This window comes from Schistocerca gregaria, chromosome 1 (genome assembly GCF_023897955.1).
Source record: "Schistocerca gregaria isolate iqSchGreg1 chromosome 1, iqSchGreg1.2, whole genome shotgun sequence".
NCBI classification, from domain to species: Eukaryota; Metazoa; Arthropoda; class Insecta; order Orthoptera; family Acrididae; genus Schistocerca; species Schistocerca gregaria.
Genome location: NC_064920.1, coordinates 590,335,875 through 590,357,667, shown reverse-complemented (window position 1 = coordinate 590,357,667; position 21,793 = coordinate 590,335,875). Strand labels below are relative to the sequence as shown.

General features: G+C 37.7%; 1 protein-coding gene across 6 annotated transcripts in view; it reads left to right on the top strand.

Moving 5' to 3' along the window:
* The window catches only part of LOC126357561 (golgin subfamily A member 6-like protein 22), a 321,544-nt gene that overhangs the window by 195,780 nt on the left and 103,971 nt on the right, over positions 1-21,793 (top strand). For all 6 annotated transcript variants that reach the window (XM_050007470.1, XM_050007468.1, XM_050007469.1 and 3 more), the window contains exons 4-8: positions 1,064-1,212; positions 2,799-3,020; positions 3,402-3,593; positions 4,001-4,084; positions 6,385-6,552. In XM_050007470.1, the coding sequence (XP_049863427.1) occupies positions 1,064-1,212; positions 2,799-3,020; positions 3,402-3,593; positions 4,001-4,084; positions 6,385-6,552 (815 nt within the window). The remainder of the gene's footprint in view (positions 1-1,063; positions 1,213-2,798; positions 3,021-3,401; positions 3,594-4,000; positions 4,085-6,384; positions 6,553-21,793) is intronic.

The window sequence follows — 21,793 nt, the reverse complement described above, 5'->3', positions numbered from 1 at the left end:
AACATTATGTAATAGTACAGCAGGTGGCTGAGGACATATGACATCTTAAGTATTGAGATCCATGAAAAACTAGCTTTTGCTTAAAATGGAGCACAAATTCTTCAGATTGTTTACATCCAGTATTTCAGAAGGAGAGCACTGAGTGACTACCAACAAACTCTCAACTTAACTCCAAACTTTTTGTCACAATCATGCTTAAAGCCAAATATTTAAGACATTTACTCTCTCGTAAAGGAATGAAATGTCTGAAGCTGTTGTATGCATATTATTTAAAGAATTGGGGGTTTAATGGTTACTGTCTGATACTTGATTTTGAACACTTTTAGTATGTTTACATGTGATTGTATCACAAATAAAAAAGAAAAGTAAAGAAAGGACCAATGAGATATTAGTTGCAGTTACTGTATAATTGAGAACTATTAGTTTTATAGCTGTAATATTTGGTTTACCTTGTGTTATTTTGTTAGCTGTCATTTACAAACCACAAACATCCATAGATTTTTATATCCTTATTTAATTTTACTTACTTTACCTGGCACATCTGTTTGATTGTTGACAACGTATTCCAGTTCTATTGCACAGTTGCATAACACTAACTTAGTGGTGATTGTCAACTGACATAAATTAATTCATGTCATATGTACTGGTACAGCATCTGTTATTTCCTTCAGAGTACTGTGATATCTCAGACAAATTTCATAACTATGGATTTTAATCTAAAAGTTTTTACAGGATTTTTGGTACTATCTGCCTAAACCTAATAATTAAGGAAACTTTGAGGAATTTCAATAAAGACTAGGAACAAATTATTAGAGGAAGCATTTACTTGAAATTATTTTCGACGTCATTGGTGACTAGTAGAGCTATAGCTAAACAATAGTCATTGGATATATTTTCATATAGATCAGACAGCTGTTTCAAGGTATCATTCAACCATTACTATAGCTGTTTTTGCTGTTATTATAACAGGAAAAGTTATTAGTGAAAGTTGTGTGTTTATGTCAGTAGGAATTCTGTAGTCTTGTTATTGATTTTTATATATAAAACATTGTATTTTTTGCAGAAGACAGTGAATCCACAAAGAAATTGGAGGAAAAAATCAAAGAGCTGGAAGTTCAGCTCAAGGATATGCAGCAGGAACGTGATCGTTTGGAGAAGCTTCGCATTCAGTTAGAAGCAGAAAGAGAAGAGGAGATGAAAATTGTTCAAGAGGTCAGTTCATCCAGTTTCTGAATCACCTTTCTTATGTATAAATCACTAGAAACTTTTTTGGCCTAAAATTCTAAACCATCTTTTGAACACATTTAATTAAGAATCATTAATATTTAGGGCTGTTGATTCTTATACAGACAGTTATGGCCTTGGGCTATGTATCTTGATATGGAGAAATAGTTTAGCTCATGTGATTTACAAAAAATCGTTACTAGAGACCTAATAATACAGGGACAACATGAAATTTCAGATATGGTAACTAATTGAAGATGTATACTCTTTTTTAATTCACAATCCATAGCATTGTAGCTTATTTATATCTAAGGTGCCATGATTCACAATATAAAATAAACCTCTATCATTAATACAATTTAAGATAGAGGAAAAGGACTAGCAGCCATGACAGGTGCATAAATGAAATAATATGTTTGGTTTTATAATTTTTAAAGCTATTATTCATTGAGATAAAGAAGCAGATTGAAATTATATTTGATTATTGCATTTTTGGCCGGGAGTTGCTTTCTGGGGAGTTTGACGGCCTAGTGCAAGTCTTTTTATTCGACAACACTTTATCAACTTGCACGTCAATGACGATGAGGACAACACACACACATGAGCATGCGTGCGTGCGCACACACACACACACACACACACACACACACACACACACACACACTCACACAGATTCAAGAGAAAAAACTCCCTGACCCAGCCAGGAATCAAACTGGGAGCTCCATAATTGAAAGTCAGCAATGATAACCACAAGAGTACAAGCTGCTATCATAAGAAGTATGAAAAAGTAAAGAAAAGATATAAATAATTTAGGAGTAAAAGTAACAAGTCACCAAGTAGTAAAGGCTCTGAGTTGTCAAGATGCACATAATCAAGACTGAAAACTTTGCTGGTTTTTGGGTGAATCCTTTTTCAAGCCAGAGGGACACACACTCATGCAAGTTGTGTGTGTGTGTGTGTGTGTGTGTGTGTGTGTGTGTGTGTGTGTGTGTTTATGTGTGAGCATGCATGGGTGTGTGTCTGTACCTTAAAAAAGGGTTCACCTGAAAGTTAGCAAAGTTTTTATTACTTTTCTATGTGCCTATTCAGTGAAATGTCAACTTCATTTCTTAGTTATTTACCTGCTCCCAGAGCTCTTTCATTTACCGTAAAGGAATGATATAGATACAAGACAAAAAAAGTTACTCCAATCCTTCAATCACAACAAAGAAAAGTTCCTGAAAACGAGTACTTCTTCTCACACCTTTCCTGTACTTTGTGACTGATTTAACACAAGACATAGAACACTTTTATTTTCATTAAGCATCTGAGTTTTTCTTTTTACTTGTTTTTTTTATCTTTCTGTCTAATTTTATACAGCAATATAAATTCTTCAAAGTTTTTTTTTAAGGTAAAGTTTTCAAACTTATTTTATTCTGAGTATTCAGTTATTCCCAATATAACTGCTTGAACCCCAGTAAATTATATGTAAATACAACTGTTCTGTTTAAAATGGTGTTAAACTTAGATGCATAGGGAAACTACACAATCACACAGTACTGAAGATTTGAAATGTTGATAGCATTATTTTTCAGGCACTGGATGAGGCACAACAAGAGAAGGCTGAAATGCAAGCACAGTTTGAGAAACTTCATACTGAGACAACCAATAGGGAACAACAAATGCTTGATGACTTTGAATGGAAGCTGCGAGAAGTAGAGCAAGCATGCAAAAAACGCTTAGTTGAGAAAGAGCAAGCTTTTGAAGAGAAAATCAAGGAAACTACAAAGAAATTGGAACAACAGCATAAAGGAGAGGTAAGCAGAATAGCAGAATAAATTTGCAGTGGATAGTAAGTATAAAAGCTTAAACAGGGTGAGACAGAGGTTTCAAGTAAGGAAATCGTCACTTACTTTTAGGATGAGATCAGCATTTAGGACAGAAAGGATGATCACTGGCACCTCTGGTTGTAGAATCACAAGTATGGTTGCCCATTGATGAGTACATTTATCAGTAAAAATCACCTAATTTGAAAGTTGCATGTGTTCATAATGTTAAATGAAAGATGAAACCTGATGTATTTTTCATACATTTGCTTATGAGCTAACACCTATTTGTACCTAAGTGAAGTAATGATTAAGAATTGATGACTAATAATTTTAATTTTGCCATAGTACATATGTAAAGTCTACTTTTAGATTGCAACTCTCAAAGCATATGAAGCAGAGGTACATCAGTTAAGAGGACTTTCACATGAGCAACAAAGATCAATGAGGAATGCAGCAAGACAGACAGAAGAGTTACAAGTTGCAGAGAAAATGCTGAAGGAGGAAGTAGCTCGCCTGAAAACAGTTATTGAAACGGAAAAAAGTTATGCTGCAACAATCCAGGTATTTATGTTATATTTCAGCATGCCTTGGATAAGTTATTCATGTGAACTAAAGTATCAGTCTCTAGAAGAGAAAGATATGTTATTAGTTATTTTCAGTCTATTTCTGTTGAACTGAAAATTGAATGCAAAATATGAAGAATTTCCATCAAAATCAAATCAGATGTCATATTATTTGTTTTGTTATGCTGGTCAGGTCTGGTTTGGCCATACCACAATCAAAAAGGCAACTTTCTTGCTGTTGGTCTTTTACATTTGTAATTCGCAAGCTTAGCTTCAAGTATAATGAATTGGAACACATAAGTTATACTAAAAAACATGAAACCAAACTATTATCGAGCTGTTGTCATTTAAAATACACAGTATTATATTTGCACTAAGGAAGTGACCAATAGATTTCATTTTCAGAACATTCATGACAAACATGTCGCAGAGGCAGAAAGGAAACTTCAGTCTCAACTTCAAATCCAAAAGAATGAAATTAATGCTCAGGTAAAGATGGCTACATAGTTTCCATATTTTGTCCCACACAATTGACTAAATTCATTGATTCAATTTGCTATAAGCTTTAATTGACTGTATTTTACATTTTATTATATTTTTTTCTGTGGTGTGTAAATTTCCCACATATACGAGTTAGGTTTGTAAAAAGTTTCTTCCTAAGCCATGCTTAAGAGATTCTCTTCTACAGCTTGTGTAACAATAACTGAAACTCCTGGCTGGGGTGATATGTAAAATAAGGGAAAGGCAACCACTTACCTATGGCAGATCAATGTGTGGAGGACACATACCAGAAAACAGTTTTCACACTAGCTTTCCAGCACTGGCTCTTTTTCTAGCGATAGTAAACACACAACCACAAAGACATGAAACCTTTAAGTACATCATCATAGTAGACAATTTTATTTTCCATTAGACTGAGTGTTAATATGTTTCTGAGTACAAATGTAATTGTGTATATAGATAGTTCGTCCACCTGGAAATTGAGAAACTCAAGAATTTTTGCCTATTGTCAATAATGATACTGGCAAAATATCGGTTTCAGGAAGTCCAAGGCTTTTGAGAATCTTACAATTTTGAAGGTTTGTGTGTGTGTGTGTGTGTGTGTGTGTGTGTGTTCCCATCTTGTGCCATAATTCTTGAAGATGCAGTAAGTCTCCCCTGACCTGCAGCTCTGAGTGACTTTCCTAAGATTACCCCTTTTCCTAGACCTCTCCAGTCCTTTTCCTTTACCCATCTTCCTCCCCCTTCAATCCTCTGGCCTGAAGAGGGAGCCACTGGACGAAGGGTTGAAGAGGAAGGAAGTACTCTTTAGCTTTTGATGAGTGAGTTGGGAAGTATCAAAATATGTGACATAAATGGCTGTATTTTTTATCACATTCACTTTGACGTTTAAATTTTTACACTGCCAAGGAACTTTAGGATCTTAGTATGTGACATAAATTTCAGCTTGATATGTCTATCCACTCGTGAGAAACAGGGGTGTTTAACAGTTAGACAGATGGACCGACAAAGCAATCCTATAAAGGTTCCTTTTTTCCCAATTAAGGTACAGGAAAAAAAAAGAATTTTATGTTTCTGTCTCTATTCATTTACTGACTATTTCAGTTCTCATATTGATGACAAGTGTTTGAATCATCTAAGGGAAAGATTGCACTATATTTCTGACACACCAGTTTTTAGTAAATTCATTTTTTTTTTATTTCAAACCTGTAAAGAAGTTAATTTTTCCAGTGGGTACATGTTCTAGAGTCCAGATACTTCTCAAATAAACATATAACCAATATCCTTGATATGATCGAGCGAGGTGGCGCAGTGGTTACAGCACTGGACTTGCGTTCGGGAGGACAATGGTTCAAATCCGCATCCAGCCTTCCTGATTTAGGTTTTCCGTGATTTCCCTAAGTTGTTTCAGGCAAATGCCAGGATGGTTCCTTTGAAAGGGCATGGGTGACTTCCTTCCCCATCCCTCCCTAATACGATGGGACCGATGGCCTCATTGTTTGGTTCCCTCCCACAAATCAGCAAACCATCCTTAATATGCTACCAACACAATTTCTATGAATTAAAGTCATTTACACTCATCACCTGAAATGTAACTTTACTAGTTACTTGAACATTGAACATCAATGTTGCTGCAGTTACGTTATTCACACTAATACACCAACAAGAGAGTACACTTTAGAAAAATTGTACCCTTCTCCATTTGCTTACAGTTCAGTGTATTCTAGCTGAATAGTATGCATAAACCCAAATGTAATGGTTGTTGAGCTTTTTCACCTGTCTTTGATTGGCTTATACAGCAGCTGTTATAGCTCATGTTCAAGATTTACTGTTTATATTTAGAACTGATTGATTCAGTGATTAAATGGAATTGTTTTACTCATTGGTAAAGTTTCTGTGTAGAGGATATGGCTCCATATCATCATCCCATTAACATTTAGAGACAGGATGCTGCTCATTACTGGCATAGGAGAACATAATGATTTCTATAAATACATATAAAGTGTGTAAAGTGTTCCCTATCTCAACTCAAAAATGATATTCATCATCAAATTTCCTCCCTCTGCCTACATTAAAAATTAAAGCATGCATATAAATTTTGAGAACAGCACCAATAAAGCCAAACTCATATGAAAAGAACTCATTTTATAAAATGCCCACTGCTGGATCTACTAAGATCTGTTGTTTATATAATTGTGGATTTTTATAAATTTAATGTGGCAGTGTTATTATTTAAATATAATTACTTGCCTAATTGTGTGGTAAATTCTATAATGATTTTTGTCCAGTGGGAAGAACGGACGCAGCGTGAATTTTCACGTCTGAAGTCAGAAATGGAAAAGGTTCATAATGAAGAAAAGAAATTGGCAATACAGTCCATTAGGAAGCAGTTAGAAGATGAAATACAGAAGACAAAGGGAGATCTTGAAAAGAAGTTACAGAAAAGTTTGAGAGAGGTAAGAAAATCACAGTAAACATTTAACTTATCCTTGTGAAAATGTTTTCCACATGTTATTCTATGTGATTTTTACAATTTTACAAAATAAAACATACTTTTTTTATTTTGTGTAGAAGACAAATAACACTCATTTGGATGGAAGAAGGTGGAAGTGCTGTGTTATTTCATTGATTCCATTTCCTTTGCCCTCCCTGTCCAGAACTCCCCTTGTCACCCATAAAAAAAGAAAGAAAGCATGGGGAAATTAATATACATTGTGTCACAGAGATCATTGAGCTAATGATTACTGGACTGGACAACTACAGGGAGAAGTTGTCTTTAAGGGGAAATTAATATATCTTGTCACAGAGATCATTGAGCTAATGATTACTGGACTGGACAACTACAAGGAGAAGTTGTCTTTACTTTGCACTGTTTTCTCCAACACATTTTGGAGACACAGGATAAAATCTTACACATGTAGATTTTGGGTATCTTAAAGAATAAAAAGGTACCTGCTCTGACTACCAGAAGTAAGCAGATACCAGATCAAAAAAGTGCAATTATTTCTGGGTGATTTGTGTACATAGTTACCAAAATTGAATGACCTTTACATTTAGGTAGTTTGGAATATTACAGTCACCATTTAATGCATAACAAACCATGAGCTGTGTTTGATAATTATCATTAACCATTACAGTTAAAGAGCAGTATCTGTATGAAGACATTATATGTGTTAACACAATACATACTTGTTTGTGGTAGTTATGTGTAATCTTCTTGCCATAAGGTGCACAACTTCATAGTGAGTCAAAGGCTGAACACTATGGAAATTAAACGTATGTCAGCATTATAGAAAATAATGACTAAACCAGGAATTTCATTGCTGCATGTTATTTTTTTATTTAAACACTTGTAAATAACTTATTGTGCAAAGAATACATTAATTAAACATTCCTAACTGTGATTTTGTTGCACCTTTTGCATTTACTTTCAGCATCAGCAACTTTTGCAAATGTTTCAACATGAGCAACTTTTATATTTTACTCCACTTTTTCTTCTTTCACGTCTTTAACTCTTTCCTAACAGATTTCATGTACTTATTTTTGAGATCAACTGTCAAATGTTTGGTTTTTGTCCTGAAAGAGCATCTCATGCAAGACATGCACTTAAAAGTTTGTTCATCATTTCAGTTTTTGCAACACAGAAAGAGAGATAGGTATGTTCCATTGAACCTCATCTGGGCCACTAAGAGGAAGAGGTATTTTGAAAATTTGCATTATCTGATCAAAAATAAACATTTTAATCATCACTAATGAACTACAGATTTTATTTTTCATTTGAATTTTATTGGGAGAATATCCCTCGGGTTGCTTTCCAGTTGAGCACCTTTCTTCTTAAGTGACTGATATCATGTGTTCAGGCACTTTGAATAACTTCCCATGTCATTGAAATTAGGCCTGCATTTAAGCTTCTACTTCTGAAATGTTCATACATCCCTGCCAGTGATTATCAGCCTCATTGTATGTTCTGTTGGGCACATGTAAGTCTGAAAGCTCACCTGCTGTTCCTTCATCTCCCTCCTCCTCTCCTACCTTCTATTCATTCCCAGAAAGAAAGGAAAAATATTTGAAAATATTCTCATCCTTCTATCAGTTTATTTCTGTTAAAAACTTAGCACTCATCAGTTGCCAACCCGTCAGAAGCAGAAAAGATACTGCAATACTTTAGCAGAAATGTGTTGACACTTGACATGCAGTGAAGAAATAAATGTAATTTGAGAGTCAGTGCGTCACACACAGTGGCAAGTGTTGCTATTTTGACCTGTGGTGCTGTTCTGCTTGCTAAATGTTATCATTTTGTATAATCTCTTTATATCCCCTCTCCCCCCCCCCCCCACCCCCCACCCTACACATCGCCCTACCCTACCCTCTTATGGCATCCATAATGCTGAAATGCAAAATGAACACTGAGCATGTTTAGTACTGACGAAATTCAGTATGACTGATCCACTAATGAATTGTAAGATGCAATATTCGCAACAATGCAATTGATGAAAAGCACTGGTGAATTTGTGTTCAGCAGTATACAGAAAGTGCAAAGCATACCAAGAGTAATAAATCGCAGTATGACTAGACTATGGTGAAACAGCAGTTTGCTGTTGATGTACTGGCTTATTATTTTATTTATATAATATTCTGTAGATCCTTTTATGTGCATGAGATGCTAGGATGTGGAACAAATGAAATTTACATATTAGGATCACATATAACGTAGTACTGTTACTTTGCAGAAACAGTTATAGGAAAAATAAGAACATAAAACTAGAAAAAAATTGGAAGCAAAATGTTAAATACATCATACAAGGTTAGTGCATGTTATACAAACTCTAACAAATACACAGTAAAAATATGTGCATAAAAATACTTCTGTGCTAAAAACTGGCCTGATAAATAAAAAGTTTTTCTAAGTAAACTTATCATTATTTTAAATAATGCACCATTACTACATAGGCCTTTGATATAGTTTGGCAGTGAATTAAATATTTTCATACTGAAATACTGCAGACCTTTGTGTACCTGGGTTAGATTTTTCAGATCACAGTGGAGGTCAGCCTTCTATCTTTTACTGTCATTGTGGTGCATTTCATTGATTTGCACAGGATTGACAGTGCACAGGATTGTCAACCATGAAACTCATAATCAAATAAATATATTGGGAAGTTGTACTAAGTATCCCAAGTTTCTTAAAGATATTATGATAGAAGGTTTTCTGGGGTCCCCTGCACATAGTTCAGACAGTCTTTTTCTGCAGAAAGAAAATTTTCTTTGTAGGTGAATTGCCCTCAAAGATAATTCCATAGAACATAAAAGAGTGGAAGCACCCAAGAAAGTTGACTTTGTGACTGATGTCTCAAAATTGCATGATCATCCTAATAGCAAGAGTAGCTTGGTCAACAATTTTATGGTCTAGAGGACGTGATATTTCCAACTGACCCTACTGTCAATGCGCAGGCTTAAGAATTTGATGTATCTCTTGTATTTTCTTACTCCATGTACAATAGGAATCTCCAGTGGGAATTTGTGATTGGAGCTGAACTGAATGAAATAGTTTGCTCAGGTTCACTGTGTGTGAGTTTACTTTGAACCAGGTTAGAGGTCTGAAAGTAATTTGTTGGAATCATTCTCTAGGTTGGCGGACTGTTCGTTGTATATCAAATTGCTAGTATTGCCAGCAAACATAGTGAGCTTGCATGTTTTGTGTGACAAAGATTGGTCATTTATGTTATATGAGAAAGAGCAGCAGAAAGCATTTGACTCAGTGACCCATTGGAGACTGTTGACAAAGGTCTGAGTATATGGATTAGATTCACAGATATGTGAGTGGCTTGAAGACTTCTTCAGTAAAAGAACCCAGTGTTTTGTCCTAAATGGTTAGTGTTCATTAGAAACAAAGATATCATCAGAAGTGCTCTAGGAAAGTATGATGGGACTGCTGTTATTCTCTCTATGTATAAATCATCTCATGGGCAGGGTGAGGAGAAATTTGTTGATGATGCTGTGATGTGCAAGAAGGTGTCACTAATGTGTGACATCAGGAGGATACAAGACAATGTAAATAGAATTTCTACTTGGTATGATAAAAGGCAGCTTGCTCTAAATGTGGACAAATTTAAGTTAATGTAGCTGAGTAGGAAAAGCAATCCTATAACATTAAAATACAGCATTAGCAATGTGCTGCTTGACACAGTATTTGAAGGAGACAGTAAGTGTGTCAAGCAGCACATTGATAATGCTGTATTTGAATGTTACAGGATTGCTTTTCCTACTCAGCTACAGCAATTTAAATTTTTCCACATTTAGAGCAAGCTGCCATTCTATTTACATTGTTTTGTATCCTCCTGAAGTCACTCAATGGTGACACCTTCTTGTACATCACAGCATCATCAACAAATTTCTCATCACCCTGCCGATGAGATCATTTATACACAGAGAGAAAAACAGTAGTCCCATCACACTTTCCTAGAGCATTACATTGCAAAGCAATATGAAATGGAACCCATCATGTCTGGTTGGTAGTAGGGAAGGCAAATGGTTGATTTCATTTTAAATTTTGGGAAATTGCAGTTTATGTATGAAGGAGACAGCATACAGAAAACTAGTGTGACCCATTCTTGGTACTGCTCAAGTGTTTGGGAATAGGAAGACATCAAAGCAATTCAGAAGCTTGCTACTAGATTTGTTATCTGAAGTTTCAGTCAGCACACAAGTTTTACAGAGATGCTTTGTGAACTCAGATGGGAATCCCTAGATGGAAGACAATCGTCTTCTCATGAGGCACTATTAAGGAAATTTAGAGAATTAGCATTTGAAATCAAATGACTTTACTGCCGCCAATGTACATATTGCATAAGAAAAACAAATATAGATGAGAGAAAATAGGGTTTATACAGGGTGTTACAAAAATGTATGGCCAAACTTTCAGGAAACATTTCTCACACACAAAGAAAGAAAATATGTTATGTGGACATGCATCCGGAATCGTTTACTTTCCATGTTAAAGCTCATTTTATTACTTCTCTTCAAATCACATTAATCATGGAATGGAAACACACAGCAACAGAATGTACTAGCACGACTTCAAAAACTTTGTTACAGGAAATGTTCAAAATGTCCTCCGTTAGCGAGGATACATGCATCCACCCTCTGTCGAATGGAATCCCTGATGCGCTGATGCAGCCCTGGATAATGGTGTATTGAATCACAGCTGTCCACAATACGAGCACGAAGAGTCTCTACATTTGGTACCGGGGTTGCGTAGACAAGAGCTTTCAAATGCCCCCATAAATGAAAGTCAAGAGGGTTGAGGTCAGGAGAACGTGGAGGCCATGGAATTGGTCCACCTCTACCAATCCATCAGTCACTGAATCTGTTGTTGAGAAGCGTACGAACACTTCAATTGAAATGTGCAGGAGCTCCATTGTGTAAAGGCACATGTTCTAGCAGCACAGGTAGAGTATCCCGTATGAAATCATGATAACGTGCTCCATTGAGCATAGGTGGAAGAACATGGGGCCCAATCAAGACACCACCAACAATGCCTGCCCAAACGTTCACAGAAAATCTGTGTTGATGACGTGATTGCACAATTGCGTGCGGTTTCTCGTCAGCCCACACATGTTGATTGTGAAAATTTACTATTTGATCATGTTGGAATGAAGCCTCATCCGTAAAGAGAACATTTGCACTGAAATGAGGATTGACACATTGTTGGATGAACCATTCGCAGAAGTGTACACGTGGAGGCCAATCAGCTGCTGATAGTGCCTGCACACGTTGTACATGGTATGGAAACAACTGGTTCTCTCGTAGCACTCTCCATACATTGACGTGGTCAACGTTACCTTGTACAGCAGCAACTTCTCTAATGCTGACATTAGGGTTATCATCAACTGCATGAAGAATTGCCTCGTCCATTGCAGATTTCCTCGTCATTCTAGGTCTTCCCCAGTCGCGAGTCATGGGTTGTAATGTTCCATGCTCCCTAAGGTGCCGATCCATTGCTTCGAACGTCTTCCTGTCGGGACACCTTCGTTCTGGAAATCTGTCTCTATACAAACGTACCACGCCACGGCTGTTGCCCCGTGCTAATCTATACATCAAATGGGCATCTGCCAACTCCACATTTGTAAACATTGCACAGACTACAAAACCACATTCGTGATGCTATGTACTGATGAGCTTGATGCTAGTACTGAAGAGCAATGAGTCGCATGTCAACACAAGCTCCGAAGTCAACATTACCTTCCCTCAATTGGGCTAGCTGGCAGTGAATCGAGGAAGTACAGTACATACTGATGAAACTAAAATGAGCTATAACATGGAAATTAAGCATTTCCGGACACATGTCCACATAACATCTTTTCTTTATTTGTGTGTGAGGAATGTTTCCTGAAAGTTTGGCCGTACCTTTTTGTAACACCCTGTATGGATCATTATAGACAGCTGTTCTTCCCTCATTCTGTTTGTGAGTGGAGATGGAAAGAAAATGACTGCTGTTCTTCACTCATTCCATTTGTGAGTGGAGCTTGAAAGAAAATGACTATTAGTTGTACATAGTACCCTCTACAGTGCATCATATGTTGGCTTGTGGAGTATGTACATTGATGTAGATATATAATGGCTTTCTTTACCTCGTTTCTGCGTGGGAGATTGGGAAAATTTTGCTTTAACATTTACATGACACTTTCTAAGAAGCCATTGCAACCTATTTGCTTAGCAGTACTTACAAAATGACCATTGAAGATTTTTATGATTAGCTCTTGGTTGCTTATAGGTTTGTCATCAATATTTAAGACAAAGTCTTTAGGTGTACTCTCACAGTCAATACCTGTTCCATCCCTTGTTACATCCCAGATTGTTTGGCTTTATTATGGAATTGCTTGATAACAGAGCTAAAGTATAACTTGACAGTTTAATTACTTTGCTTAATATTTGACAGTACTTTTATAATTATTTTTTGGGTTCTGTTTCCTCATTTTCTTTCCTGTAATGTATAGTTCTCATTTTTGTTTGCAAGATGTTATCACCTTTGTGATCCATGGCTTTTTTGACGGTTCTTTGCATAGATTCTTGTAAACCTTTTTGGCACTGAAACTCAAATATTGATGCAGTTTCAGTACCAAAGAGATTATATTTCAAACTGACATCCGTTCTAACTAGGAACACAAAGAAGAGCACAGCTGTAAAATAGTTACAGTTTATTAGGCAGTGGAGTGACATCAACAAGAATACAATGAAATTGATTTACACGTCACAAATACATATAACAATTGAAGGCTCAGAGGCCCATGAAAGCCCTTATAAAGATGCTATCCACATCAGGTGTTGCTGGTGTAGTGCTGTCCATGCATGGCGGACTTGATGACAGTGGTTAGTGACTGGGTTGCACTTGGCAGCTGCCTTGGTTAGTTGAGGATGTGCCATTTGAATCTTGGAGCACACTATATTTGCTGTAGTGGCCCCTGACTTACGTCCGCCATGTGCAGTAGGTGTAGTAAGTGGTGGATTAGTACATTCTTCATTTCATGCAGGGAGAAAGATCAGTTTTTCACTACCCATGAAGCTCTGACTGAACAGATGTCCACAATGTAGTGTACATGATGGTGCAGGACGTGGCAGCCAAAGGCACAAGAATCTCCTGATTCACCTGGCCAGTATGTACAGTCGAAAGTGAGTGGGATGAGGGCACCCCCGCAGTTTGTGGATCACACGGTGACCAGTAGACAGGACCAGTGGCAGTGAGACAGGAGCTCTCTGGACGTTGGAGTCCATGATGAGGGGTGCAGACACAGTCAGCAATGACAACGCACTGGATAGGAGAGGCTCTGGGAGCAGAGACAGGGCTTCTGTTCGCGGTAACAGCAGCATCTGCTCAGCGCATTGGGGGGCGATGGCTGCAGGAAGCAAACTCAACCTAAGTGCTGATGAAACCCTGACTGCCAGGGTAAGTGGGTACGACCAGCCCTTCTTTGCCCCAGAGTGGCTAAAGCCGAGAAAGAATGAGGCATTGGACCCATGGCCTGAGGAGGGGTCCCCTGTGCCCCATTTGGGATGGAACTAGTTATGATGGCATGCCATCAGTTGATCTTCAGTGTGAACAATGAAGGTTGTGGATGACAGCCAGAATCCAGTGAGGGCATCATTCAAATGCCCTGACCCAGACTGATGTGCCAGGTGTGGACATTGACAAAACTGGCACCAACAGGGGACACTTGTCCAGTAGCAGGAGACTGAGCAGGGTCCACAACTGACTGCCATGAAGGAGCTCTGTGGGACTCTTGGTCCCAATTAGTGTCATTCTGTAAAAGCTTTAAAAACTGTTAGAGCTTCCTTAGCCAGTAAATCTTCTATGTATCTGTGTCCAAAAGTTTGAACAAGATATTGAGGCTTCCCATTCAACTGTGGCTGGAAGGGAGACACCATGATGTGGTGAACACAGTTGTGTGTACAACAGTCCTTGAAAGACTGCATCGTTCACTGAGGACCATTGTCCAAAACCCGAATTCAAGGCAAGCCAGTGGAGAACATCTTTGAAAGGGTCTTAACATTCACATCTGGTGCCACATCCAGGCAACAAACAACATAAGGAGAATGAGAAAAAGCATCACTTGATAATATAACCTGGAAGTGTCTAAAAAAGGATAAGTGAAATCAATGTGAACTCTTTCCCAAGGGTGTATAAGAGCTAGCCACAGTGAAAAAACAGCGTGCAGCACCACCTGCTGACCTACACATGGCTGCATGCCAATGGTTTTGTAGTAGGGACACCCCAGTGCCCCTGGTGTAATAAGCAGATGACCTCCCACCACAGAGTTGCTGGAACTCTTCCGTTGACAGGATAACGATGCCATCCAAGAGGGAGAGACAGTGACTCCATGCATAAAAATTTCAAAGCAGATCTGATATCTGGACTGGTGTATAACCTACCAGAGCTCCAGATCCACTGCCACAGCAGAGGCAACATGGGGAACTAGTGATGGGGAAACCATCTACCACATGTCTTGTCTTTATATCCAGTTGAAAATGAAGCAGTTCCTCCTGGTTGTATGAGGGGTCGGGGCCCATAGGGAACCAAGACAGAGCATCTGCATTCACATTTTGCAATGTGGGATGAAGATGGGTTTCATAATTTGACCGGAACAAGAACACAGCCCAATGCTGAAGATAATGAGTGGTTTTGTCCAATAAGGATGCCAGCAGGCTAAACAGGGAAACAAAGGGCATGAAGTCAATAATTAAATGAAATTTTGCACCATACAAGAACACATGAAATTTTTTTTAGGGTGTAGACAGCAGCAGGAGCTTCTTTTCCCACCTGCGAAAAATGTTGCTGAGCCAAGTAAAGTGTATTTAATGCAAAGGCAATAGGCTGTTCAGAGTTGTTTGAATGGCAATGGGTCACCCCACCCCATACTGGAACACATCTGTGGCCAAGGAAGATGTTTGCAGGGTTGAAATGTTGCAGGACACAGTGCAAAGTGAAGACTATCATTAATTGCACAATAGAATGTTCATAGGCTGCAGACCAGCCAAAAGAAGTACTTTTCAGAAGCAACAGTTGCTAGGTGTGGACAATAGTAGCTGTTTGGGGAATAAACATGTGATAGTAGACCACTTTGCCAATGAATGCCCCTGAAGGTGCCCTAATGTACCTGGACTTGGTAGTGACTTTAGTGTCACTTCTGTGATGCATTACTCTATTACACATTCATTCCTTTTACAAGCTGTAAGCTGGTGCTCTGGGTGAAGGAGGTATGGCTTGTCTCAGCAACCAATATGCTACGAACCAGTCGCAAGCTTCCACTCCCAGCACCCTCCACTCAGGGGCTAAGTAAAAGTGTGCGATCAGTAAGAGGTTAGAACTGCTTGTGGAAAGTTCAATAGCACATGCTTCAAAATGTTACTCCAGACAAAAATAGTGTACATCAATTGATTTAGGCAGTTATTAAAAGAATAGCAGCACCTCCTCTTTTTTGTTGTTTTCTTCAGTATGAAGACATCAGATTGTACTAGGGTCATTCAATAAGTAATGCCCCATAGTTTTTAAAAAGCCATAAATGTACATAGACAAACGTCCTTGTTGGTGCTTCATATTTGATCTTTGTTCTGTGTGCTGGTAAAGTTTCGTACCATTCTGGCTGATGACAGAGCCATAATACAACATCAAAATGCTGTCTACACATGACTCACGCTATGAGCTGTGTGCTGTTATTGAATTCTTGTGTGCAGAAAAAGAAACTGTGGTGAACATCCATAAACATTTGTATGCAGTGTATGGCAATCCTGCAGTTGATAGGAGTACAGTTGGGTGATGGGTAGAGAAAGTTACAGCCTCAAGAAATACAGAAACAGAGCTCCAGGCATGCTGAATTGTACAGATGCCATTATCCATGCCGACTGGCACATCACAACTACAATTGGCTCTACAGTTGTTGGAAGTGTGTCTGCAATGATCAAGACTATCAGATATTCAAAGAGGTGCTCATGATGAGTTCCACAAATGCCCACAGTGGACCACAATATTCAAAGGAAGGCCATTTCATCTGAACTGTTGGAGCATTTTGAGGCCGACAGAGAGGCCTCTCGGTCACAGATCATTACGGGGGACGAAAGCTGGGTGCAACACTTTGCACCAGAAACAAAAAGGCAGTCCATGGAGTGGCATCATCCTCATTCACCAAAAAAGAAGAAATTCAAGCAACACCCTGTGCTGGAAATGTTACGGGGACAGTTTTCTGGGATTATGATGGCATCATTCTCATGGATGTGATGCCAAGAGGGTCAACCATAAATTCAAAGACATACGTGAAGACTCTGAATAAACTCAAGAACCATTTCCAATGTGCTCAATTGGACAAGAATCTGGCAGAAATCTCGCTCCAGCATGATAATGAACACCCACACACAAGTCTGAGAACCCAGGAACACATCACCAAATTGGGTTGGACATAATTGCCTCATCCACCCTACAATCCAGACCTGGCACCCTCGGACTTCCATCTCTTTGGGCCACTGAAAGATTCTCTATGGGGAACACACTTTGAAGGTGACAAGAGTGTCCGTCATGCAGTGAAAACTTGACTTTGCCTACAGGACAAGAGCTTTTACGAGCAGCGACTACATTCTCTTTCACAATGGTGGCGTATGGCCATAGAATGTGATGAAGACTATGTAGAAAAATAGGACATGAACAAGACATGTCAATGTATATTACCACGAAATTCTGACTCTTTAACAATAAATATGTTCTGAGAAAAAAAAAAGCAGGACATTACTTATTGAACAACCCTTGAAGCCAGGTATTAAAAGATTTTCCAACCCTGAGCAGATGTGAAGCTCAGTGAAGCACAGTACATAGGTGGAATCTATACTTCCATAGTCTTGCACATTGACTGTGAGTTTATTTAGCTTTTTTACACAAGCCTCTATTATTCTGCTGGAAGATGGTTAGCTGATGCTTTCCAGAGGCAATTATCATGTTTTGTCTAAAAATAATTAGAAGTTGATGAATGCAGAGATACATTCTTCTCCTGTGATTTCAGGAACCATTTGTCTAATGTAGTCTGTCTATATGCACCATTTTTTGTAGAGTCGAGTTCTTCCATAATTGCTACATTTAGAAGGGCACCTTTTTTTCTGTGCATACTGTGATTAGTAAACAATTCTCTACTAAAGTTGCTTACATCTTCAACATGAATATTACTGAAAAGTTTACAAGTCTTTTCTAATTTATAGTAAGTACATTGATGAGACAGCTTATTTTACACAGGACTGTAGGATCAAGTCATATCTCTTGGAGATGTTCACAGGGAATACCTTCAAGTGATGAAGTGCCAAGAATTTCTTCTTGAGAATTTGCCTTATATCATAATCTTCATTGAAGGCAGCATCCTGTGTACCACATCATGTAGTCTTTTTTACATTTTCAGATTCGCAGCCTGCTATGATTTCTTGTATTTTAGCACCAGGTTTCACTGTTCCACACACTTCAGCACTGCTAAAATTTCTTTTTACAATTTTGGCCATATCTCTCCCATGACTGTCTACACAAATATGTACATGTTTTGTGGAATTTTTTTTTTAATATAATGCTTATATGCGTATTGTTCTTGGAACTTCCACTTGTAGCTGAAAGTTTAGGCTTAGACTTACCAGATATAAACTTTTTATGATAACTTCTGCTTTTTGACATTTTTAACACTTGAACAAAGCTTTGGTTCTGAGCTAGTCACTGGGATACTGCAACTAGAAGAAAGAACATTAAATTTGTTTACATTCACAAATCTTCTGTCATGTACTGTTAATGATATTTTGCACCTCATGTTCTGCCTTTGTTGCTTTGTTTCTTACATTCTAATGATTTTTGGCTCCATTGCACAGCATAGCAAGCTGTTTTTGCTTCAACCCCAGTTGCATATTTTGTACCTCACGCTGTTCTTTTCTCATTTTAGACCAGCGGTTACATGCTTTTAACATTAAATGCATTTCCTAAATTTTGAAAATTCACTCTTACACTTTGTACATGCTACCATTTTGACTGCATTACTGTAATTCATTCAAGTTATAAAATCATGTACACCTATACTCACGAAAATCTTTTTACGCTTCTTACAAGCTACTGTCTTGACTGCATTACTGTAATTCATTCCAGCGATAAAATCACATATACCTATACTCACCAAAATCTTTATTCATGTTGTGTATTTCCAGCATATGGTATTCCCTTTTCCAAGCTCAACAGTCCCATTATGAAATAATAGATGGAAAACTATTCTGAAAAACCTGGTCGTGATAAGTACACTTTAAGAAAGTTATCCCTCTTGTCCAGGTGTGGCTCATATTTTCCATACAGGGGAAAGCTGTGACATTTATCCATCACAACTAACCTATACATCAGGCTACGCTACACATTGGTCTGTCATCACAACCAAGATTTCAATGGGAGTGGAGAGCTTACATATTGCATTTTCTTTCCATTTCATAATCAATTAAAAGACGTTATTTGGAGGGACAAGGATATTTGATGCTATGTATATCAGCTTCACTGCTGATCCTCCCCCCTCCCCCTCACCCTCAATGCTAACCCTGAGACATTTAACATTTTGTTGTGTTCAATCTGGGCATTTATGAGTCTGTGTGATGAAAGAGCCACATTTCCATGACATCACAAGCCTTGTGCTGTGATTTTTGGAGGAATAAATGAATACTGAGTTGTGATCAAATCAAGCAGTTTTGTAGAAAAAAATCTTCATTGGCCCATATTCTCTAGCATGTTCACATTATGAAACACACTCTCTGCTGAGAAAGAAAGCTCTTATAAGTTTCTCTTATAAATGCCTAATATTTGATATTATACCACATACTTCTGTTAAATTAATAAGAAAATCTGCAGATGTCTTAAAAAATGTAAAAGTGAGTAAAAAAAATTGTAAGGAGCAGGAGGCAGATCTCTGAATTTGAATTGCATAACTCCACAGCCCACAACTATATCCATATATTACCATGATTTCACTAGCTTAGGTGTCTTATATTGTGTGATGCCCTAAATGCCAAAATGTCATTAACTGACACATTTAACAATAACAAATAGTATCAATGTGTTTTTAATATTTTCAATTTGCCATTGCCTTGAATCAGGATACTTTCAAACACAAGTGTTATAATATCAAAACAACAAAAATTCTAAAAAATCCTTTAACTACCAATAGGATGTTTTCCATAATTATCTTACAACTATTTGTATGAATAACATCATGTTTTGAAGAGATCCTCTGTGTGCTAGTGTCCTGAAACATCATTTATTCATAGGACATGACTTATAATATAAAACCTTGTGTAAAACCCACCAAATATGGGCTTCAACAAACGTAATATGGCATCTACCTAGTTCTACTTGTGTAGTATACATGACATAGTACAGCTGGGCTGGAATGACCAAGCTTTCAAGATGCCCATAGAACTGTGCTCTGTAGAAGCCAACCCCTGGAGCCTCTGCAACATAGAGTTTGACCGTCATTTCAGGGTGTGGCCTAAACTACTACATTTTCAAAACATCAGTTGATATCAACAGTTCCAAAAACGTTGACTGTCATTACACAGATTCATATGGGAAATATTCTAAATGCATACTGATAATTTAATTTCTTTAATATATTACTGAGAAATGTATGGGGCATTTCAAAATGAAAATACAAGTTCTAAGGCTCTGAAGCATTTGTTACATTCAACTTACATTTATAAATAGTACATCAAATGAAAGAGCAGCAGAAACAGTTTTTCTTACAAGTGTTCAATGTGACCACCATTTGTTTGACATTGAGTCGGTATGGGAGTTCTTCCCAAACCTTGATCAGTGGGTCTGGTACAACTGTTGCAACAATGCTGTTTCTAAAGTCAGGTGGCTCAATGAGTAGAGGTGACTCATACACTAGATCCGTTATGAATCCCCAAATGTTAAAGTTGTGTTGTGAGTCAGCTTCTGTGTTAAGGTGGAGGTCATGCAAAACAAGCTCTGGCATTCGGCCCCTTGCAGCAAATCCAGCGTTAAGGTACAATGTCATTTAACCATTTGCGCACTGAATTATGTTAATGTGGAGGTGCACCATCCTACTGCTAAATAAAGTTTTGTGGTTCAGCTTCTTCCAGTTGAGGAAAAGAGCCATAATTTAGAGCATCAAGATAATAAATGCCAGTTATAGTTGCCTAACTGAAGACGAAAGGCTCCTCACAAACTTTCAGCAGGGATATGGCACAGAAAAATTCAGCTTAGTCTCTCTCCAACTATACCATCTCATGTGGATTTGTTGACTCCCAGATGTGCTCATTACTTGTGTTCACATTTTTGCTTAAGTGAAATGTCGATTCATCACTGAAGACGACACAATCCAGAAAATCTTTATCGCCATGCAGCAATTTGTGGTCAAATGGGTAAAATACATGAATGGACAAGTGAGGCTAGTGATCACAGATCAAGCTTCTTAAATGTTACTTACATTTTTGAAACTCAAGTCTGTGTTCTGTAACTCAAAACACATAATGTGCATTATGCACACTGTTCATTGAATTTGTGGTGCCTTAAAAAAGGAATACTCATCTGTGACTGAAAGTTGCAGTGTTTATGAGTAAAAATTTTGAGGTTGTATGCAGAATTTAGGTGCTTTGCCACATGATTCTTCTACAGTAAGAGAGATTAAAGAACTATTAGTTAAACTAGAACTGCAAGATGAATTTTATGCTTCCTCGCAACAGCCATGAAAAACTGGAGGAGCAGTCTTTTGAAAAAGAAACCCACTGTTCTATTTTGATAGATGTGGCAGATGCTCAAGAAAAGCTTATCCAAATACCCTGATGGGAGGATATAGCAAGAGCAAGAATGTTGATTACTGTTTAAAAACAAAATGCACACCTGATGTGTCCATTGAGGAGTGCTTTACTGTTCTGTTTACAAGTTTTTTTCTGAGTAATCATAAATGCAGAGTCACAAAAAAAACTTTTATTTCTGCAACAGTTTTCTGAATGAATGTCAGTGTGTTTAGTGATATTTTTCACTGTACTTTTTGATTCTTTAGTGAATTCTTTTGAGTCAGGTGTTAGTTAATGACATACAAAGTGACACCCCCATTTTGCTCCTTTCTTGTAACATTTTTAACATTTTTGCATCTAAAAAATGGTGCCCTAATAAAGACTAGTGACATACCA